We start from the raw sequence: 18,062 nt of genomic DNA on the forward strand, positions 1-18,062 counted from the left end.
GAAAAAGATCTTGCTCCTAAGAGGAAGAGATAACTGTCACGTTGGTTCAAACCACACAAGTCAGCACTTAAATCAACACTGAATTCATTGATGATAGTATTCCACCAGGCGTCTCGAAGTAATAATGTTTCTGCACAGGAGGTAGTAACATGCTCGAAAACATTGGTAAGAGTTACACAGGAGACATGTTTCTGGAGGTATGTCTTGAAGCGTCCACAGTTTAACAACGAATTTGCAGAGTTCCACTTCATAGATATTTCTAGGAATTGTCCAGAGAGCAATGGGGGCTTTCCTGCATATATAGTGTTGAATAGCATAAAGTCGGGATCTGAAATCATCCGTTGACGTCTGGAATGAAGATGATATTCAAGCACAGAGGCTTTCACGATAATTTTCCATTCTGATTTCGGGGGGAAATAACCTTCGTCTAGGTAGAGTAGGAGATGATTCAGGAGACTGTATTTTGAAAGGATAGAGATTATGTCCGGAATGAATCCGTATGGTTTACAAACCGGGGAGTAGAGGTATGAGAAAAGCCTGTGGAGGAATATCCTTTTGGGTAGAGTTTTGGTGTCAAGTTCACAAAGGCGACCAAGGAATTGAAGTTTTCGTATGTCGATTTCAGAGGAAATTGGAAGAAGACCGAGTAAGGACTCGCACATATCAGATCTGGTTAGTTTTGGAAGCGTCATTGCATGTTTGCAGATGAAGTGTTGAAAGGTGTTGAGATTTTGAGTATTCTTTTGCCTCAAGTCACACCATAACTCAGATCCATAGAGGACGGAGGGGAGGACAACTTTTTTGTAGAGTTTAGAAATAGTTCTTGGATTAAGATGCTCGGATATTTTTAGTGCAAAGTATGCTGCTTTTCCTTTTCTACATGCGTTTGCTGTTCTCTCGCTAGGGTCTAGTTTTGAATGTAACAGAATTCCTAGGTGGTTGTACGTTTTTGCAAGGTGAACAGGATGAGCACCAAGTTGCCATATAAAGGAACAGTCGGAAGGAGGTTCTGATGGGTGAAATCTGAGAATACTAGATTTGTTTGCATTAAAATTGAATCTCCATCGTTTGGAGTAGTCGTATGCTATTTCTAGCGTTCTTTGAAGACCGTTGGGCGAAAGCGCTATTAGAGAAATGTCATCAGCTAATGTTGGATTTGAGCTAGTTATGTCATATATACCAATGTGAATGGACTGTTCTTCAAGTTCTTGTAGCAGGTCGTTGATAAACACAAGGTATAAGAATGTAGAAAGAACTTCACCTTGCCTGACTCCTTGAGATACAGGGAACCAGTCAGAGTACAACTGATTAGACACAACTGAGTAAGATGTATTTACGTGGCAGTCGTCTATTAGGGTCCACAGACGTCCCTTCACGCCGAGTTTATGCAGTTTGCACATGAGGCCGTGCTTTTTGAGTGTCCAAGAAGGCGACGTAGGCAGTACTTCTATGTTCAATAAAATGGTAAAGGGTCTATTGTAGATTAAGAGAGGCAGTAATACACCCAAATCTCTGCTGAAAACCTTGTTGTTGTATATTATGAAAAGTAACAGATATAGCGGCAAGCGATTTAGTTCTGTTTAGCAGGAGTTTTTCAAATTTTTTTAGGAAACACTGAAGTAAGGCAATAGGTCTGTAGCTGTCCGGTGTGTTTCTGGGCTTGTTGCATCCCTTAAAGATAGGGACTATCAGATCTTTTTTCCAGCTTGTGGATATTTGACCAGCATTAATTATTCCGTTGAAGAGGTATGCAATGCAGTTTGCCAAAGCGGGTCCACCGTAGATAACACGTTCGTTTTGAATTCGGTCTAAACCGGGAGCTTTTCTGCGCTTAACGTCCTTAACTATTTCTAGTATTTCTTTTCCAGTGATATGCCCTCCTGGTAAATTATCATTATTTGATCTGGAAATGTTTTGGATACCCTCATAGGACTTTTCGATGAAGTGAAAGAAATCGTCGTCAAAGTCATTGCAGTTAATTGGGTTGTAGATGTTTTGAAAATGACATGCGAAGCATTTCGTAATTTCATCGGGGTTGTCGTATAATATACCGTTGAATTCCATTTCAGGATATGACGAGAAGTTACGAGGACGTTGACGCTTGATTAGTTTCCAAAATAAGCGGGGATCACATTCGGATGCTTGATCTATATCCCTGAACACTTCTGTCATATAACGGTCATGTTCGACTATTAGTTCGTTTATAAATTGCCTTTTAGCCCGTTTGTAATCTCTGTAGGACTCATGAGACATTCTCCTCGGACGGCCTTCAGCTAGCCATATTTTTCTCTTTAGACGCCCTGTATCGTGGAGCTCTTTGACCTTAGGAGTCCACTCCGGTTTAAGGTATGGTCTATATTTTGCCGTTGGTATGCTAAGAGACGGGGCATCATGTGATATGGAGTTCAAGTCTATGCAGAATTTTTGAATTTGCTCACTGTGCTGTAAATTTCTGTGCAGAAAATTTGTGCACTGCTCACTGACGATGTTTTTGTATTCTTCAAGTCTGTTCAGTTCTGCTTTGTGCCAAGCTGGTAGCGGGCTCAGTGGGTTGCGAATAGCATTACACTTAAGGTTAACGGAGAGAACCATTAGTATTGGTAAGTGGTCAGAGGTTGAGCTAAGACTGCCCTCTTCGTATACATGATACTGGTTTATGTGGTGTCGTAGAGCTTTGTTGCACATAATGTAATCTAGTGTGGTCTTTGTAGTAGTAAATATGAAGTTGGAGCCAGAGGTTGAGAAGTCAATGCCAGGAAGTCCCAAGTCAGCTCGTGAGAGGAATTGCTTTAGGGCTTTTGCCTTATACAGGTTGATGTTTGATCGATCAATGAAACTGGCGTTGAAGTCTCCCCCTAATATCACGTCACCGAGTGAGCAGAGGTGATTGAAGATAGTTTCAAGCATGCTAAGTTCAGTTAAATAATATTGAATATCATTCTCAGAGTGTATATAAACTCTTATTATGTATAGTGGACGTTGATTAATGCGTTTTAATTCAACGGCAATGAGTCTAGAAGAATCGATATCGGGTATTTCGGATATTGACATTTCAATGTCCTTCTTGAACATAATGCTTATCCAACCTTTACCTAAAAAACAGGGATAGGAAGAAACTCGAGTTGCGTTAGTAGTCTCAGAATCGAGATGTACAAAACTTGAGTAGTTTGGATGAATTGTGTGTAAGTAATTTGCATTGCTATGCTTGAGTTTATGTTCAGATAAAATGGTAATATCACATTTGAGTATTCTAAGAGGTTTGACAGACACACGGACGATGACATGATGCCACGAACATTCCAGGAAACGATGTTTAGATTTGTAGACATTGCCAAAGTGTTTCTGTATGAGATCTGAGTAAACACAAAAATCACAGTTAAGAGTCTTTGTTTAAATCTAATCATTGTTATTTTCCAGTTTTCTTCCTCAACCGCTTTTACGTTATCTGTGTTTTCGCGTGTGATTTTGTCGTCCCACTGCTTCCTGCTTGGCCACGGTCTGCACGATATCCCTTTGGGCCAGAATCCTGGAGACTCTATCGTATAGAGCAACGTTGATCTTTGCGTTACGTCGTGCACCTTCTCGCTTTGGTTTGAAGAAAATGCAGTGAGAAACGTGGATACCATTTTTCCTTAAGAAGTTAAGCATGCCATACTGTGTAGATCTAGGCCCAATTCCTGATAGGTAGTATCTCGCGTTTCGTTTGTACGATACTCCCTCAAAAATGTCGTCTTTGGTGGAATTGGTCGGTTTGTCGGTAAGTGAGGATGGATGTTGTGAGAAGGTTTCAACAAGTTTTCCAGCCGAATTTTGTTTAGTTTGGCCAAGGACACGGGAAGATATCTGAGCAGAGCTGTCTGAAACACTGGGGCAGTTTTCTGATTGGACATATTGGTTTCTCGTTAAGTTTAATGTTTGTGCATGGTTGGCTGTTTTAGATTTTGAAATCATTTCACTATCTTTAACGTGTGTGTCGTCCGGTTTGGGACTTATGTTATCACTGTCACGGGTGTAATTGTTTGCATGATTGGTCGCCGTTACACCCCTGCGGATGTGTTCGGAATGTTTTCTTTATCGTTGCTAAGTATGTAATAAATCCAGAGGTGCTCGAATGAAAGTTCACGAGACCTCACCGAGATTTGTTCAGTTCCTGTGAAATTTCGAGTATAAGTGTTCGGATAATATTCTCAAAATACGTAAGTACTGGTCAATTTTCATATCATATCCTACTTTGATTTATGTAAAAACATCAAAATCCTTTAAGTTCTATGTCTTATTTCACCATCTAGCGGTTATTTAAATTTAACGATGATATTCAGAATAGAGTTATCGTTCGTGTTCAACCACGTGTAGAGTGTTTGAAAATATTAACATTGGGTTGCTAAATAAAATCATAGCCATGTTTGATGCCTGTGGTGTGCAATACTATGTTTTTAAAAAAATGGGTTGCTAAATAAAATCATAGCCATGTTTGATGCTTGTGGCGTGCAATACTATGTTTTAAAAAAAATGGATAGCTAAATAAAATCATAGCCATGTTCGATGCTTGTGGTGTGCAATACTATGTTTTTAAAAAAATAATGGGTGAATGTTTTGCATAAAAACTTAGTATATCGAGCCATTTTCAAGGAACATTCTGCATAAAATAGTATAGTCTCTTTCACTATTGATGTTATTACTAGGTCAGGCGCGGATCGAAAATTAATTCCTATGGGGGATCTCTACTACGCATGTTAATTGTTGCAACAGCAGAAAAAAAACTATTTTTTGTATTGTCACATTTATTTCTAGAACACATTTTCCCACCAATTAATGAAGATAAAGTTTAAAATCAATATACGTCTAGAATTTATATTTGACAACAAGTACCTAGATTCTATAAAATAGACTATAAACACGAGGCACGATTTTTACTGCGAAACTGAAAGGGTCAAATAAAACCACGTGTTCTAAAATTTGAATGACAATAACATTCGCAGGGATGCGTTAGTTGGCCTTGACTTACGGGTCTATCGATTGTTTTGTTTACACTTGGTTGAGCACAGGTGGCTTTGTAAGCTCACGGTTCATGCGTATGATCAGTCGGCCGAGACATTCCGTTGTACGCTGTTTGGGTATCTTTTTCCAAGGGAGTGGATCTTTGGGCGCTTAAGGTTTTTAACTTAGCTTTTGTATCGTTGATTTGTTTTTGAGGACTAGCACATAATCTGGACATTTTAGATAGATCGTTTGTAGACTTTTCATAGTTCACCTGATACTCTGTGTAGTCACGACCTTCAAGGCGCTTTATGATCGAGTTGGTGTTTTTTCGTGTTGTTTCACAACTAGATGCATGAGTGTTAAATTTTTCTCTTAGTTGATCATTCTCGGTTTGCAGCAAACGGTTTTTATTTTTGAGGTCAGCGATAGATAGTTCCAGGTCTTTTGTAGACTTAACACTTTCTGACAGACTATCTTCGAGATTAGACACTCTCTCAAGTAAAATCTGAATGTTACATGTAGATCGCATTTGAACTACAGTGATCTTTGGAATATCCGGGGGTTTGTTCTTGGATTTGTCCAGGACATCAGTTAGGGTGGCGGGGTTCTCCCCATTGCAGAACATGGCAAGTGCAAAACCATCTCTAGCGTATTTGATAATACTAGAACAGTTTTTGGTAGTTTTTCGGATAGTCAAGTTGCCAGGGGGCAGTGGTCAATGGATTTAGCTTTGATGTAAAGAAAGGTTCGGTAGTCGATAATACATTTTTCACTGCTAGATGTTAACTCAATAAGCTTTTGAATATATAAGTCTCTTGGCAGATTTTGTAACTGTAGATCTAAAGCAGAGTAATCGGTATGACAGACAATACCTGTAGATGTATGGTCTTCAGTAGGTAGCGTATTTTGTATTTTGCGTAACCCTCCTCCTTATTTTGAGACGATTCTTAAAATAAAAAAAGTATATATTAAATTTTTTTAAACAACTTAGCAAGTACACACCAGTACAGTAGAGTCGGTCACTCAGTGTAGGTTTTATAGTGGTTGAATTTAAAAGAATATTTTTTGTATCGTTTTTACATAAAAAATCCAAACAAGTTGGCCTTATCAATAAGAATATCTGAAATAATTACACAACCTGATACCGCTCACGAATGATATTTTTTCGCATTGCACAATCGATAATACCCTCCTTATCCGATCATCTTGTACTGCCAATCCAGATTTTATGGCATGCCTATAACATGTGACTGTTGTTGTCAAACATGATAAGACATAGCGGAACGCTCTCCGGCGTCAATTAAACAGGACCCGGCATTTTCTGTTTATAGGGGTAAGTTTGTATGACAGTTTTATTCATTTTACGACACGAGACAGTCGGACCATTTCAGTCATACCAAACTACGGTTGACAGCATCATATTAAGCAAATGCAAATATATATATACTTCTTCCTTGTTTATTTGTTTATCAGAGATTGTGATCACTGCATGGCTGTAAATCAAATGAATAAATTTGAATGTTCGAAGACTTGATTACATATAATGATGTATTCGTTTAGTATTATTCAAATGGATTCATAGTATGTGCACATGCATTTTCATAACAGTCGAGCTGTTAATTAATTACCATTGTGTTTCAATTCACGTCCAGCTGATTCGTACTGAGCTACAGCAATCTTTAAAAAGATGACAGAAAACGGAGAGAATAATGTCAAAAAGGCCCGGATGGAGGACGACCCTTTCCGCTGGCCCGGGTACACGGGGGAGGCGTACCCAGAGATGTGTGACATCCGGGCCATGCCCCCACAACCTAAGGACTCCGAACTCAAGCCAGGTCAGCTACCGGAGAAACTGATCAAACAGTACTTTGAAGAGGTATGCTCGTTTTTTAGTACATAAACAAAGTCTACAGTGTACAAAAATTAGAACAGAATTTTTAAATGCTTCCCTGACGGTATATGAATAACCCAGGTGTAACACTGCATCGATTATATGTGCACATTAAAAAAGGCATAATGTAAAAAGTTTGCGATGTTGACCTAGAACCATTTTAACAAGAGCTTGGACTTTGAGTAGTTGTGTCAAACAGCAATTGACTAAGGCCTGTCTATTTCATTGCTGGCCACTCAGCCATGACTCTGTGAAATCAACAAGATTTGTGTGGCTTTTGAGCGAAGACTGGCTATTTGATGCATATTTCACTTGAAACCGCGTCATTTTTAACTTGTTTGAACGCAAGGAATAGATAGCCCAAAGTCTACGGTCTTGTTAAAATGGTTCTAAATCTTGATTGCATGATATTCACTGAGAAAAAAGACATTGTCAGGTTTTTTTAATCATTGGTAGTTTACATATTAAAAAATTATCACAAAATTAATTTTGTATTTATATGATAGTTAACGGTACATGCACTATCTCAGTAAATATAAGTGTCTGATCTGTTGTCAAATAAAAAGGGGCTAAGTTAATTTTTTAAGTTTGCCGCGCGGATTCATCAGGTGCTAAGTCGTTCTGTAGGCCGGTAATCGTAACAAGTGCTATCGACTGATAAGATAATCATATGCCGCTCCTCGAAATATCCGGATTATAGAGGAGAAAAATCATCCTTGAACTTTGAGATTATCGTTGAAATTTTGCGTTGTTAATGCAAGTACTAGTACACAGTCACAAAGTTGTTGTATGCTAGAGTCAATTGCTCAAAATGTCCTCCTACTCTGCCCGCAATTTAAGCACTACATAATTATATAAAATGTATAAATAAATCTTTAAAGATTAATCCCAAATTTTATTTGGCCGTATGATAAACGTTTCAGCACCTCAGGGTTTATCATATCTGGAGTAATATTGGTATTATATATATAAAAAAACTTCTCAGAACTGTGGTTTTTTTCCAGGGCTATTTGATAATAAAAGATTTCTTCACAAAAGAGGAGCTCCAGGCCTGTAGGGACGACCTAGAAGATGAGGTTGACAGGCTTGCTAATAAGCTGTACAAGGCGGGGAAAATCAAAAGTAAGCAACAAACGCCTCCTTAGAATCTTAATACATGTTTCCATAGACCCTACGTTTCTCAATCTTATGGACATTGATTGCAAGTACAAACAATTTGCCTACCGTCAGCTATAATACCTAATGGGGTTTTTAAGATTTTGAGTGATAACAGAGAGAATGTGAAAAATAATTTTTGTGAAATTATTATTTCGACGGATTTGATAGTCTTACATCGTAGCTCAGTGGATGAATCATCTGACGGTCTGTTGGAATTCCCGTTTTGATTTCCGAGTCTTTTATATCTTTTCCGTACAGGTCCTTTTGAATTTTAATATTTTTCACATGCAAAACTTTTTTTCCCAAAGGATAACTTACAAAAGAACAAAGTAAGGGATGTATTTTTGTTTCTACCGTTCTATGCAGACCTGTACATATGTTATGAAAAGCATCTGGGCCATCAACATCGTTTTTATTTTTGTTTGTTTCTTAAGATCTGTATGAAGAATACGATCTGGACCATCGATTGATCAAGATCGACGAGGAGTGGCCCGGCGCCGTGATTCTGCTGCACAAAATTGGACGTCTGCCCCCGGTAAGTGTCAACAGCTTGAGGCTGACTCAGTCGTTGCTTTATCCCGTGACAAACTGTCATAAATCTCTAGTTCATAGTTTATGAGGTAACCGTAACTAAGGTAAGTAGAGTCATTGTTCAACAGTTCGGTTTGACAGTAAATATTAGACTGACATTTACTGTGTTTAGAGTATATGTTTTAATCGTGCACTAAGGTACAAAATATGCTAACCAAAGCATTATCACTCCCGATATTAATGTACTGTTTATATTATGTATATGAATAAGAACGTGAGCTACTATCTTCGTGATGTCAATGTTGGTGAAATTAATCAATCGGCTTTCAGATGGACATTTAATGTAATTGAGTAAATAACTAAATATTTTAGGCATACCATTCGTCCAATTGCGGTGTCTTACGGATTAATATGATTAAAGTCATTGCTTACGATTTGCTCATAGAACCTTTTCCAACAGTTTCGAATTCTATAGTCTTTTAGAGAATTATGGGGCAACAGAAGACTTTTAAATCTAATAGAACAGCTGATTGGTCCAGATATCGCGGGCATGCCCAACTGGAACCTGCGAGACAAGACGCCCCACAACGAGGCCACGACAGTTCCATGGCACCAGGGTAGGGACTGTAGATTTAACCAAAATCTGTGTTACTTTTTGAACCGATTTCATTTTGATTCATTCTTTTGACTGGTAGCAGTTTATCTGATACATATTTGACATTACGTCTGTTGCTATAGACGCAGGCTATCTGTCAACGGACATCTACAAAGTGTTTATGCCAACTGTCTGGATCCCATTTGTCAACACAAACAAACAAAATGGCTGCATGGAGGTAACGTATACGACCATCAATGAAAACAATAGGACTTCATACTTCATATAGTACACTTTATAATTTTCTAGAAGTATTTTAATTTAGATTCCAATGAACAATATGTTTTAAGGACGTTTTTTTCTGCAGGTTGTACCCAAAGGACACTTGAGTGGAAAGGTGGCTGTGCATCAGTGCTGTGCTGGAGACACGTGGTACATCATGCTAGAGGAAGACGAAATGAAAAAGAGGCTCGGTGAGAAATTTTTTGTCGTCTTTCACAGTGACACTGATATATGGCCGTGGAAAGTTTAAATTTTTATTTTTTCAGCATATTGTATAAGTTAACAATTCCTTATAGAATAAACTCTTTTCCTATTAGGTTGTTCCACAAAAGATGCAGTTGTGTGTGAAATACCTTATGGGGGTTTTCTGTTGTTCAACAACTTCATACCTCATCGAAGGCAGGGAAGACTTCTGAAAATTTGTTCTAAATTTAGCTTTTCAATTTAGCTTTGAAATTTTTGAAAATTCAAATTTTACAATAAATATTTCATTTTTAGTCTTGACAATAAATCGGACCATATTCGCTGGAGTGTTGATCTGAGGTTTAAAGTCCCTGGAGAGAATAACGGGATGTTTGGGCTCAAACCTGACGTCATCATGCGGACCAAGGAAAACCCAAACATGGAGATAGACTGGGAAACGTTCGATTCTCTGAACAGGACTGAGCTGCAGATAAAATCAGTCAAAGACATCGTCGACGTGAGTACTGTTTAGTGTCTTAGTATTTCACCTGCCACTAAGATCAGTCTCAACCTTGTTTTTCAACTTAGAAAAAAATATTATATATATTTAATTTTCAAAATTTTCCCTTCAATGTTTATTTCCCCATTTAAACAAATAATGATGACATGAAAGACCAAACAGTATCAAAAGTCAAATTTCAAAACACAAATTTCATGTAAACTGAAGTTTGTTTAATTAATTTTTGACTAAATTTAATAGATAAAAGCTGATCAAGAATTTGATGCGACTGTACAAGGGCCATGGATGAGAAAATGGGAGATCACGCACATAAATACACACGTCAAAAAGCATCAACAGCAGGAAAAGGCAAAAGGAAAGTGACGATGGACATAAAAACGCTACATTTTTCAGCAACACATTTTTATTATTCACTGTCATAAAAAACATTTTTCCCTGTGATTTTGTGTACTTGTGTTAATTTGTAAAATTATAATTGCAATAAAATGTTATCTTAATGTTTGTTTAATATCCTCTCGATTTTGTTTATCAAATAAAAGTGAAAGAACGACCATATTGTATATTGTGTCAGTTTAGTGTAAGTTTCCATGTGGACATGTTTTGTTGTTTTGGTGCAACGTATGAGCAGTTATAGTCTGTCCCAAGATATTTTTGCCGCATATTTCCTTAAATTATTCGATATTTATAAATACCTCTTGGTTCAGACGATGTTCATTTAATAGTATGAAAAAATCCCAATATTTTCCCTTTTGAAACGCCCCCTCTAGCTTGTCGTGTATCAATACTCTAGACACTAAAAATAAAATGTTTACGGGTGTTTTCCATTGCAAAGGAGATGAAGACGCCCGGATGATAGCATTGAAAAAATGCGCGAGGTGTCTCGAGTACTTCCGAATGGAGAAAAGATGTCAACATTCCCCATTGTAAATCTCCGTAGATAATGTGCGAAGGAAGTTATCCTGGAAATTTTCCCTTTCATCGATTTCAATTGCACTTCTGTCACAAGTATGTGTATTTTTATTAAAAATCGTTCAGATATGCAGCATAAATATATTGGGACAGATTATGATAAAGCTGATTCCTATTTTTGAAGGTTGATAAACACAACAGCTGCAGGTCTGTTGCTCCTGGTCTGACGAAATTTGGATGGACGAACTGGAAGCTACAGTTCCTTACGTGACAAAAACTTGCAATTTACGGTGCACAAAAATTTGCGCTATATCAAATCACGTTACAATTGAGTTGCATTGTTTCATCAAACAACGAGTGTTTCAAAAAAGTTGGAGGTTATAGCTTAATGGATCAACAATTGCAATAACAACAGTTCAGAGATCTATGCCTTATTGTAAAAATGTAATGTATATTATAAATACTACCAAGACGATTTAATGAATGTATTAAAATTTAACTTCTACACTTGGAAAATGCATTATTACCTCTAAGATAAATCAACAAGGCAAACATTTATTTGATCAAATACATTGTATGAGGATGTTGATGTGTCACAAAAGATGGTAATTCAAATTCGAATGTTTAAACGATACTTTAAAAAATAATAAACCATTAACGATAATTGCAGTCTTTCACCTCAAGTTTGTAAGATATACAATCTGGCAGAGGACACTTTCAAAGATAAAATGCTTTCTTTACATGATGATTCATGCGGAATATGAAGGTAGCGACATTGCGGAAAATATAAATAACCCGCTTTAGCGGGTTATGTAATTTTTTTCTGCAATGATCGCTACCTTTAATAACCCACATGAATCACAGAAGAAAGCATTTTACTTTTTATATTTACAAAATGTACATATTTTATTTTACAAATTTAAGAAATGATTGTAAAAAGTAAGTTAAATAAACTAAATTACTGTTAATTTACATCAAAAAAGGTTGGCTAAAATAAACAGCCGAGTCGTCTTCTAAGTGAATTTGAGTCTGACATCTTCATGATTATTTCGTGCAGTCCGTGATTTTTCGTAGGTCGCTGTATGTTTCGACCAATCGATAAACGGGGCGTGATGATTTCAGTTCTGCAGTTTCTGTAGTTCTATGAATTAAGTTAAGTTTCCGTAAGAAATAGAGGGAATCATACACGGTTGATGTAAATATTTGGGTTTTAGGGGACTGTCAATATATGAATTGGATCTACTACAACAAATAAAAAGGAAGTTTCAGTTACAGCCCTGGTTGAGCATACAATGTCCGCTATTTTACTCAGAAGTAGAGACGGGTAACTTTAAGATGATTACCTAGTTTCCTTTAAATCTTTAAAGCAACATGAGCTGTTTTTTTTTTAATTTTATTTTGCTGTAAAAACCTGCTTGTATGCTAAGTCTGCATGTAACTTAAACTTTTATGATAAATAAGGTTGGAAAAAATCATTAATTTTTGTCAGAGGAAAGATATCTCTTCTAAAGAACATATAGCAAATCAATATTTGTACAGGACGACAATAATTCAATTTCGCTCCAATTAAAGGGGCATGGTCACGATTTTGGTCAAATTTTATTTTTCTGTTTTTATTATTTGCAATGCTTTAGGAATGCATTTCTAATGATCAAATGAAATTTGGGTGCCAGTCGTTGAGTTTTGAGCAAGTACAGGGCTCACAATTCTTCGTCATGTAAACAAGGCTCGTGCCCTGTTTTTGTTTACATAGGTTCAATATTCCATTAAAAAATCTTTAAAAGCTGGTTTGTCTATCTTATTATTCATTTTAGGCATAGATAAACAGTTCCTAACGATTAACACATTCATTTTAGGTCTAAAACTGAAATTTTTACTCCAACATTCAAAATGTAAACAAACGCTTTGTTTACATAGTGAAGAATTGTAAGCTCTGTAACTCGCTTATAACTCATCAAATGACACTCTGGTTGCCTGTTGCCTATTTAAAATGCCTTACTGAAGCATTGTAAACATTAAAATAATTTTTGACCAAAATCGTGACCATGCCCCTTTAAGGCTCTTTAACGGTCCTTTTCACAAAACTTTGGCGAAAAGAAATTTAAAAACCATGATATTTTTGTCATTTTAGTAGAAAATAACATTTTCGTTAAAAAATTTTCATCATGAAAATTGCAGCTCATATTGCTTTAAATCAATATGAAACATCTTGCTAGACAGATGTCAATTAAAAGAAAACCTATACATGTATTTATTAATCTTAATCTTATGAGATTTAAGAAACTATAGTCTCTCCAATTTTCATAATTTAATGGTGAGAAAGAACTACCTTTATAATTTTTTCATGACATAGCTATTTTAACAATAGTTCGGAATTTGGGGAATACGTGACAAACGCCAATTTAATAAAGGCGGGGCCTACTTATATAGTTAGCTGTCTAGTCATTAAAGTTTGCTAGTAAATATGAATGCATTGAACGCAATGACACTTGTCCGACTTCATCCAGGAATGGATTATTTCAGTTGAAACAGCGTTAATTTCACACAGCATAGCAGATTTGGGGCAAAAAACTATCCGATTTTGACTCTCCATGAATATTAATAAGCTTCTCTTACCGAATTAGAAGATTTCACAGCTTTTAAACTTGTTTTGATGCGCAGACTAGATGGTAACATTCCACCAAAAGTCCAAGCTCTTGTTAAAACGGCTCTTACTTATTTTTTGTTAAATAGAAAGGTTGCTCTTTGAAATGATAGAGGTCACAAGTTGTTTTTCCGCACCTTACCGATATTTCAAGGAATCATATATAAACAACTATGAACAAAACGGATAAGCTGTGTTTTACAACACGCCCCAATAACTGAAATGTCCTTCGCCATCAAGATAGCGTACTATCTTGTAGACTAGAACAACAAAAGTGACCTATAAAACGTCGGACTTCGTTTAAGATGGATCCGAGGAAGATGGCTCCGGGATACACGGGGGAGGAACATCCGGAAGTTGTCGATATCCGGGCTATGCCACCTCAACCGAAGGAATTGAAACCAGGTCAAGTTCCAGAGAACTTGATCAAGCAGTACTTTGAAGAGGCAAGTACGCAATGCACATTGAATGTGTCAGTTTAATTGTGCATAGCAGACGAATGCCTTATTTGAATAATATATAGTGGTAATGTTAGAAATCATGCGAAATCTATAAGAAATGAATGGGATAAAGTAAATAATGGACTGGCAAGTTTCTGTGCATTTGACCAGCTGCAGCAGTTATTTAAATTAGACGCTTTGAACGCAGATCGCTACGCTTTTGTAGCTATCAACGTGAGCGGATCATAGAAACTGATTTGTTTTCGGAATCTTCTGTACCGGTATAAAAAGTAAGGAAAATTTCTAGGAAAAACAACAGTTCAACGACAAATAATTGCAATTTATAGTAGTTTTGGTTAAAATTGGCACCATTTCTTAAGGTTAGATAATTTCTTAGGGTTACTTCCAACTGGATAAGTTTTTTGACCTGGCCACAGAATTAGATCCGTGTAGAGAAGCTATCGGAGGACTGGTGGATGAGCTAGCGCAAAAGCTGTACAAAGGCGGCAAAATCAAAAGTAAGGCCTAGCTGCATTAAGGGGACAAGTTCATATATAGCTATATATAGCTGCATATCTAGGCATCTTCGCTAGCCAGTGACGGTTTCTGATCCTTGAGGAGCAGTGCGGATCAAAAACCCTTGAATAGCGAAGATGATATAAAGGTGGCAAACTCAAAAGTAAGTCCTAGCTGTTCAAAGGCGCTAGAGTGAATTAGAATTCCGACCAAGTTCTGGTCATAGTTTATGTATTTCTATGTATACTAGTATATATATGTTCTATGTACTAGTATATATCTGTTCTTTCTAGATAATTCAAACTCAGAATGAAGATTGTGTTTTCAAAGAACTTACTGTTATGAAATATCAACATTAATGAAATTAATAACTGCATTAATACTATGACTAGGTTTGCACGAGGATTGTGGGGTTTTTGAAAGACTCACGAAATTGGATGAAGAATTTCCCGGTGCTAACATTATTCTTCACAAGACTGGAAAGCTTCCAGAGGTACGCATTTGCTATTATTAGGTACATGTATTTAGCTCACTTCTTGTCTTTCAAACACAATCAAATGTTCATCTCAATTTCAGGCGTTTATGAAAGTGTGGGGCAATGAGCGATTGCTAAACTTAATGGAACAAATTCTGGGACCGGATATCGCTGGAATGCCGGACTGGAGTCTGCGCTGTAAGATACCAAAAGCAGATGCGGCAACAGTCCCATGGCACCAAGGTTAAATACTAGTAATCACTACGGACTTAATTGTTTTAAAAAACTGTATGATTTGACATTGCTTAATGGGATGAACGGCTTTTAATGTCTCCTTACGGAGAGTTTGAGATATTAAGTCAAAAGTTTTTTTGCTTTTTTTTTTTATCAGATTTGGGTTATCAGAGTGTTGATGCCTATCAAACCCTTGTGGTGACAGTGTGGATTCCATTTGTTGATTCGAATGAACAAAACGGTTGTTTGCAGGTGAAGAAATCAACTTTTTACAATGTACTGTAAAGGCACAGTAGTGATTTTGACAGCGTGTTAATGACGATTTTAATGTATATATATATATATATTTTTTTTTTTTTTGCTGTATGTGATTTTTTTTATATAAATGTTTTATTGAAGTAAACACTTTTGTTGAAATCAGCATGTGCAAAATTATTTATTTCTAATCGAATTGGGGAGACATTTTAACTTTTCCAAATGTAAAACAATTGCAGATAATACCACGTGGTCACTTGAAAGGCAAGGTTGGACGTCATTACAGTTGTGTTGGTGACACGTGGTACGTGAATTTACCGGAAGAGGAATTGAAAAATAACTTAGGTATATAAATGTTTGTGTTTTTTAAAACAATAACTGCATCATATGATGTTTTTATTACAAAATGTAATAATAGGTCATTAAGTGTTTTAAAAACTAGTAAATTAAGCACTAAATATTATAAATATTATAAAATTAATTTGGTTTATGATTCAGGAGTTGATGTTAAAGATGCCAAGACTTGCCCGGTGCCGTATGGTGGTATTTTGGTCTTCAGTAACTTCTTACCCCATCGAAGGTAAATTTTAAAAATAAGTATAGTGCACGATTGTATAATGGAATTATTTTTTTTATTCTTTCTTGTGAAATAAACTTTATTCAATTAAGTCTAGAGAATTATTCTAATGGAATTCGATGGAGTGTCGACTTTCGGTTCAAGAAAACAGGTCTCCCTAACGGCATGCATGGCCTGAAGAATGACGTCATCCTTCGATCCTCAAAGGACCCGGACATGAAAATCGACTGGAGTATGTTTAATGCCGTGGAACGTCTCAAAATTAAAAAGAACTCAGATGGTTCCATTGTTGATGTAAGAGAAACTTATATCCTTGAAATTTTCGACGTTCAACTTTTGTCTTTGCCGAAAGTAATACATGAACATGAGAATACATGTTAACGTGTGCATCATTGTATATATACTGTGCATATGTAATTAAACGTGTGATTTTTGTGTTTCAGAGAAAGGATGATGACTTCGACACCACGATTTCCGGTCCCTGGATCCGGAAATGGGAGCTTGTCAATTCAAACAGACACACGGACCAAGCGTGGAAAGAATATATGTAAAACGAACGGATGAACACTGCCATACGTGCAATGTTACAGAAACTTCAATAACCGTTCAAATAGTACTGAAAATTGATTTGTGATTGTTAGTTTTTTTCTAGTGAATGATATAAAGATAATTTGTTTCTATGATATATAATAGTGCAAATTGAACAAAAATAAAGGTAACTACGATATGTATATGTACTCATATACAATAAAACAAACTCTGTTAACATAACAGAAATTATTGTGATTTTTAAAAATATACTTTAATGAATTGCAGTCTACATATACGTGAAGTAGCGTTGTGAGAATCAGATCGAAATCATCTTAGAATATTGTATGGTCAACAGATAATTCTTTTTTTTTTAAATTTCGAACTTAAAAATTAAATTTTGAATATTTTTCTAGATTTCTTTATACTTAAGAGAAATTATATCACTAGTCAGAAACGCAAAATGTTTGAAACTGCGTGATCCCTATATACAATAAACTTATTATATTCTATATATTTAGGGATCATACACATTCACCAACATGTGTTAACTTCGGACTCCTTTTGATAGAAATGTGTATGTAGATTCGTACGGTCGGAATTTCTTCTGGAACTGCATCCGTCGTGTGCAGAACGAACGAGGTGAGGGAATGTTGGCGTAGAGGGTACAATGTATAAGTTTGAGGCGGGCTGTAGGCCGTAAGGTTAAAACAAAGGGTAGGAGTGCCGTATTCCCGAAGGTCCACCAATATGCAATTCCAGAGAAATAAAAGGCTGTTGATGCAGGATTCCGAATGTCTACAGAGATGTTTCAAACGAGACGGGCATGGCCTGTATTGGTCTCCGAACTCGGACTCGATCTGGGTGAGTTGGGCGTGGCTGAAGCTGACCTCCGTATTCCGAACTGCCGATATATATTGTCAGGAACGTATATACTATAGTATATACTGATATTGTACATGACTATATATTCGAGCACAGGACCGTGTTCTTTGGAGGACTGTTGTTGGTGGCCTATACATGTTGGTGGCCTATACATGTTCCTCACGGAACGACAGGCCTAAGTAAGTAAGTAAGTATATGTCAAGTAGACACGAAAAAAGATATTGCAAATTGTTGTTTTAACAGATTAGCAGTTCTTGAGACTCTCTTTGAAATCGCACATAGAGTCCAAAAAATGTCAATCACTAGTTAAATAAGTAACCTTGTACGAAATGAACTGTGAGAAAATATTACACGACAGATGTTGAATTTTAATAGTAAAGTCCATAATAATATAATAATATAATAATATAATAATATAATCGAACAGTGAATTTTGCACGGTGACAGAAAGAAAATATT

The 18,062-nt window shown here is 36.4% G+C and overlaps 2 protein-coding genes across 2 annotated transcripts; both read left to right on the plus strand.

Moving 5' to 3' along the window:
* Positions 1 to 6,171: 6,171 nt before the first annotated feature.
* LOC105320095 (phytanoyl-CoA dioxygenase domain-containing protein 1 homolog) lies at positions 6,172 to 10,693 on the plus strand. Its single transcript, XM_011417878.4, has 10 exons — positions 6,172 to 6,313; positions 6,633 to 6,856; positions 7,876 to 7,993; positions 8,464 to 8,564; positions 9,036 to 9,177; positions 9,299 to 9,393; positions 9,523 to 9,628; positions 9,755 to 9,836; positions 9,936 to 10,137; positions 10,381 to 10,693. Exons 2-10 carry the CDS (start codon positions 6,668 to 6,670, stop codon positions 10,501 to 10,503), a joined length of 1,158 nt encoding a protein of 385 aa, XP_011416180.3. The 5' UTR covers positions 6,172 to 6,313; positions 6,633 to 6,667; the 3' UTR covers positions 10,504 to 10,693.
* Positions 10,694 to 13,901: 3,208 nt separating this feature from the next.
* Positions 13,902 to 16,959, plus strand: LOC105320097 (uncharacterized). Its single transcript, XM_011417880.4, has 9 exons — positions 13,902 to 14,139; positions 14,531 to 14,651; positions 15,042 to 15,142; positions 15,226 to 15,367; positions 15,516 to 15,610; positions 15,853 to 15,958; positions 16,112 to 16,193; positions 16,283 to 16,484; positions 16,634 to 16,959. The coding sequence occupies exons 1-9, from the start codon at positions 13,999 to 14,001 to the stop codon at positions 16,739 to 16,741; spliced, it is 1,098 nt and encodes a 365-aa protein (XP_011416182.2). The 5' UTR covers positions 13,902 to 13,998; the 3' UTR covers positions 16,742 to 16,959.
* Positions 16,960 to 18,062: the final 1,103 nt, after the last annotated feature.

This window comes from Magallana gigas, chromosome 6 (assembly GCF_963853765.1).
Source record: "Magallana gigas chromosome 6, xbMagGiga1.1, whole genome shotgun sequence".
In the NCBI taxonomy this organism is placed as follows: domain Eukaryota; kingdom Metazoa; phylum Mollusca; class Bivalvia; order Ostreida; family Ostreidae; genus Magallana; species Magallana gigas.

Bases quoted from the DNA above. Each gene is read 5' to 3' on its own strand.
- LOC105320095 (XM_011417878.4), top strand. From the start codon at position 6,668: ATGACAGAAAACGGAGAGAATAATGTCAAAAAGGCCCGGATGGAGGAC. The intron at 7,994-8,463 runs GTAAGCAACAAA...TTGTTTCTTAAG, and splicing joins CAAGGCGGGGAAAATCAAAA to ATCTGTATGAAGAATACGAT. The intron at 8,565-9,035 runs GTAAGTGTCAAC...CGAATTCTATAG, and splicing joins AAATTGGACGTCTGCCCCCG to TCTTTTAGAGAATTATGGGG.
- LOC105320097 (XM_011417880.4), top strand. From the start codon at position 13,999: ATGGATCCGAGGAAGATGGCTCCGGGATACACGGGGGAGGAACATCCG. The intron at 14,652-15,041 runs GTAAGGCCTAGC...TACTATGACTAG, and splicing joins CAAAGGCGGCAAAATCAAAA to GTTTGCACGAGGATTGTGGG. The intron at 16,194-16,282 runs GTAAATTTTAAA...TATTCAATTAAG, and splicing joins AACTTCTTACCCCATCGAAG to TCTAGAGAATTATTCTAATG.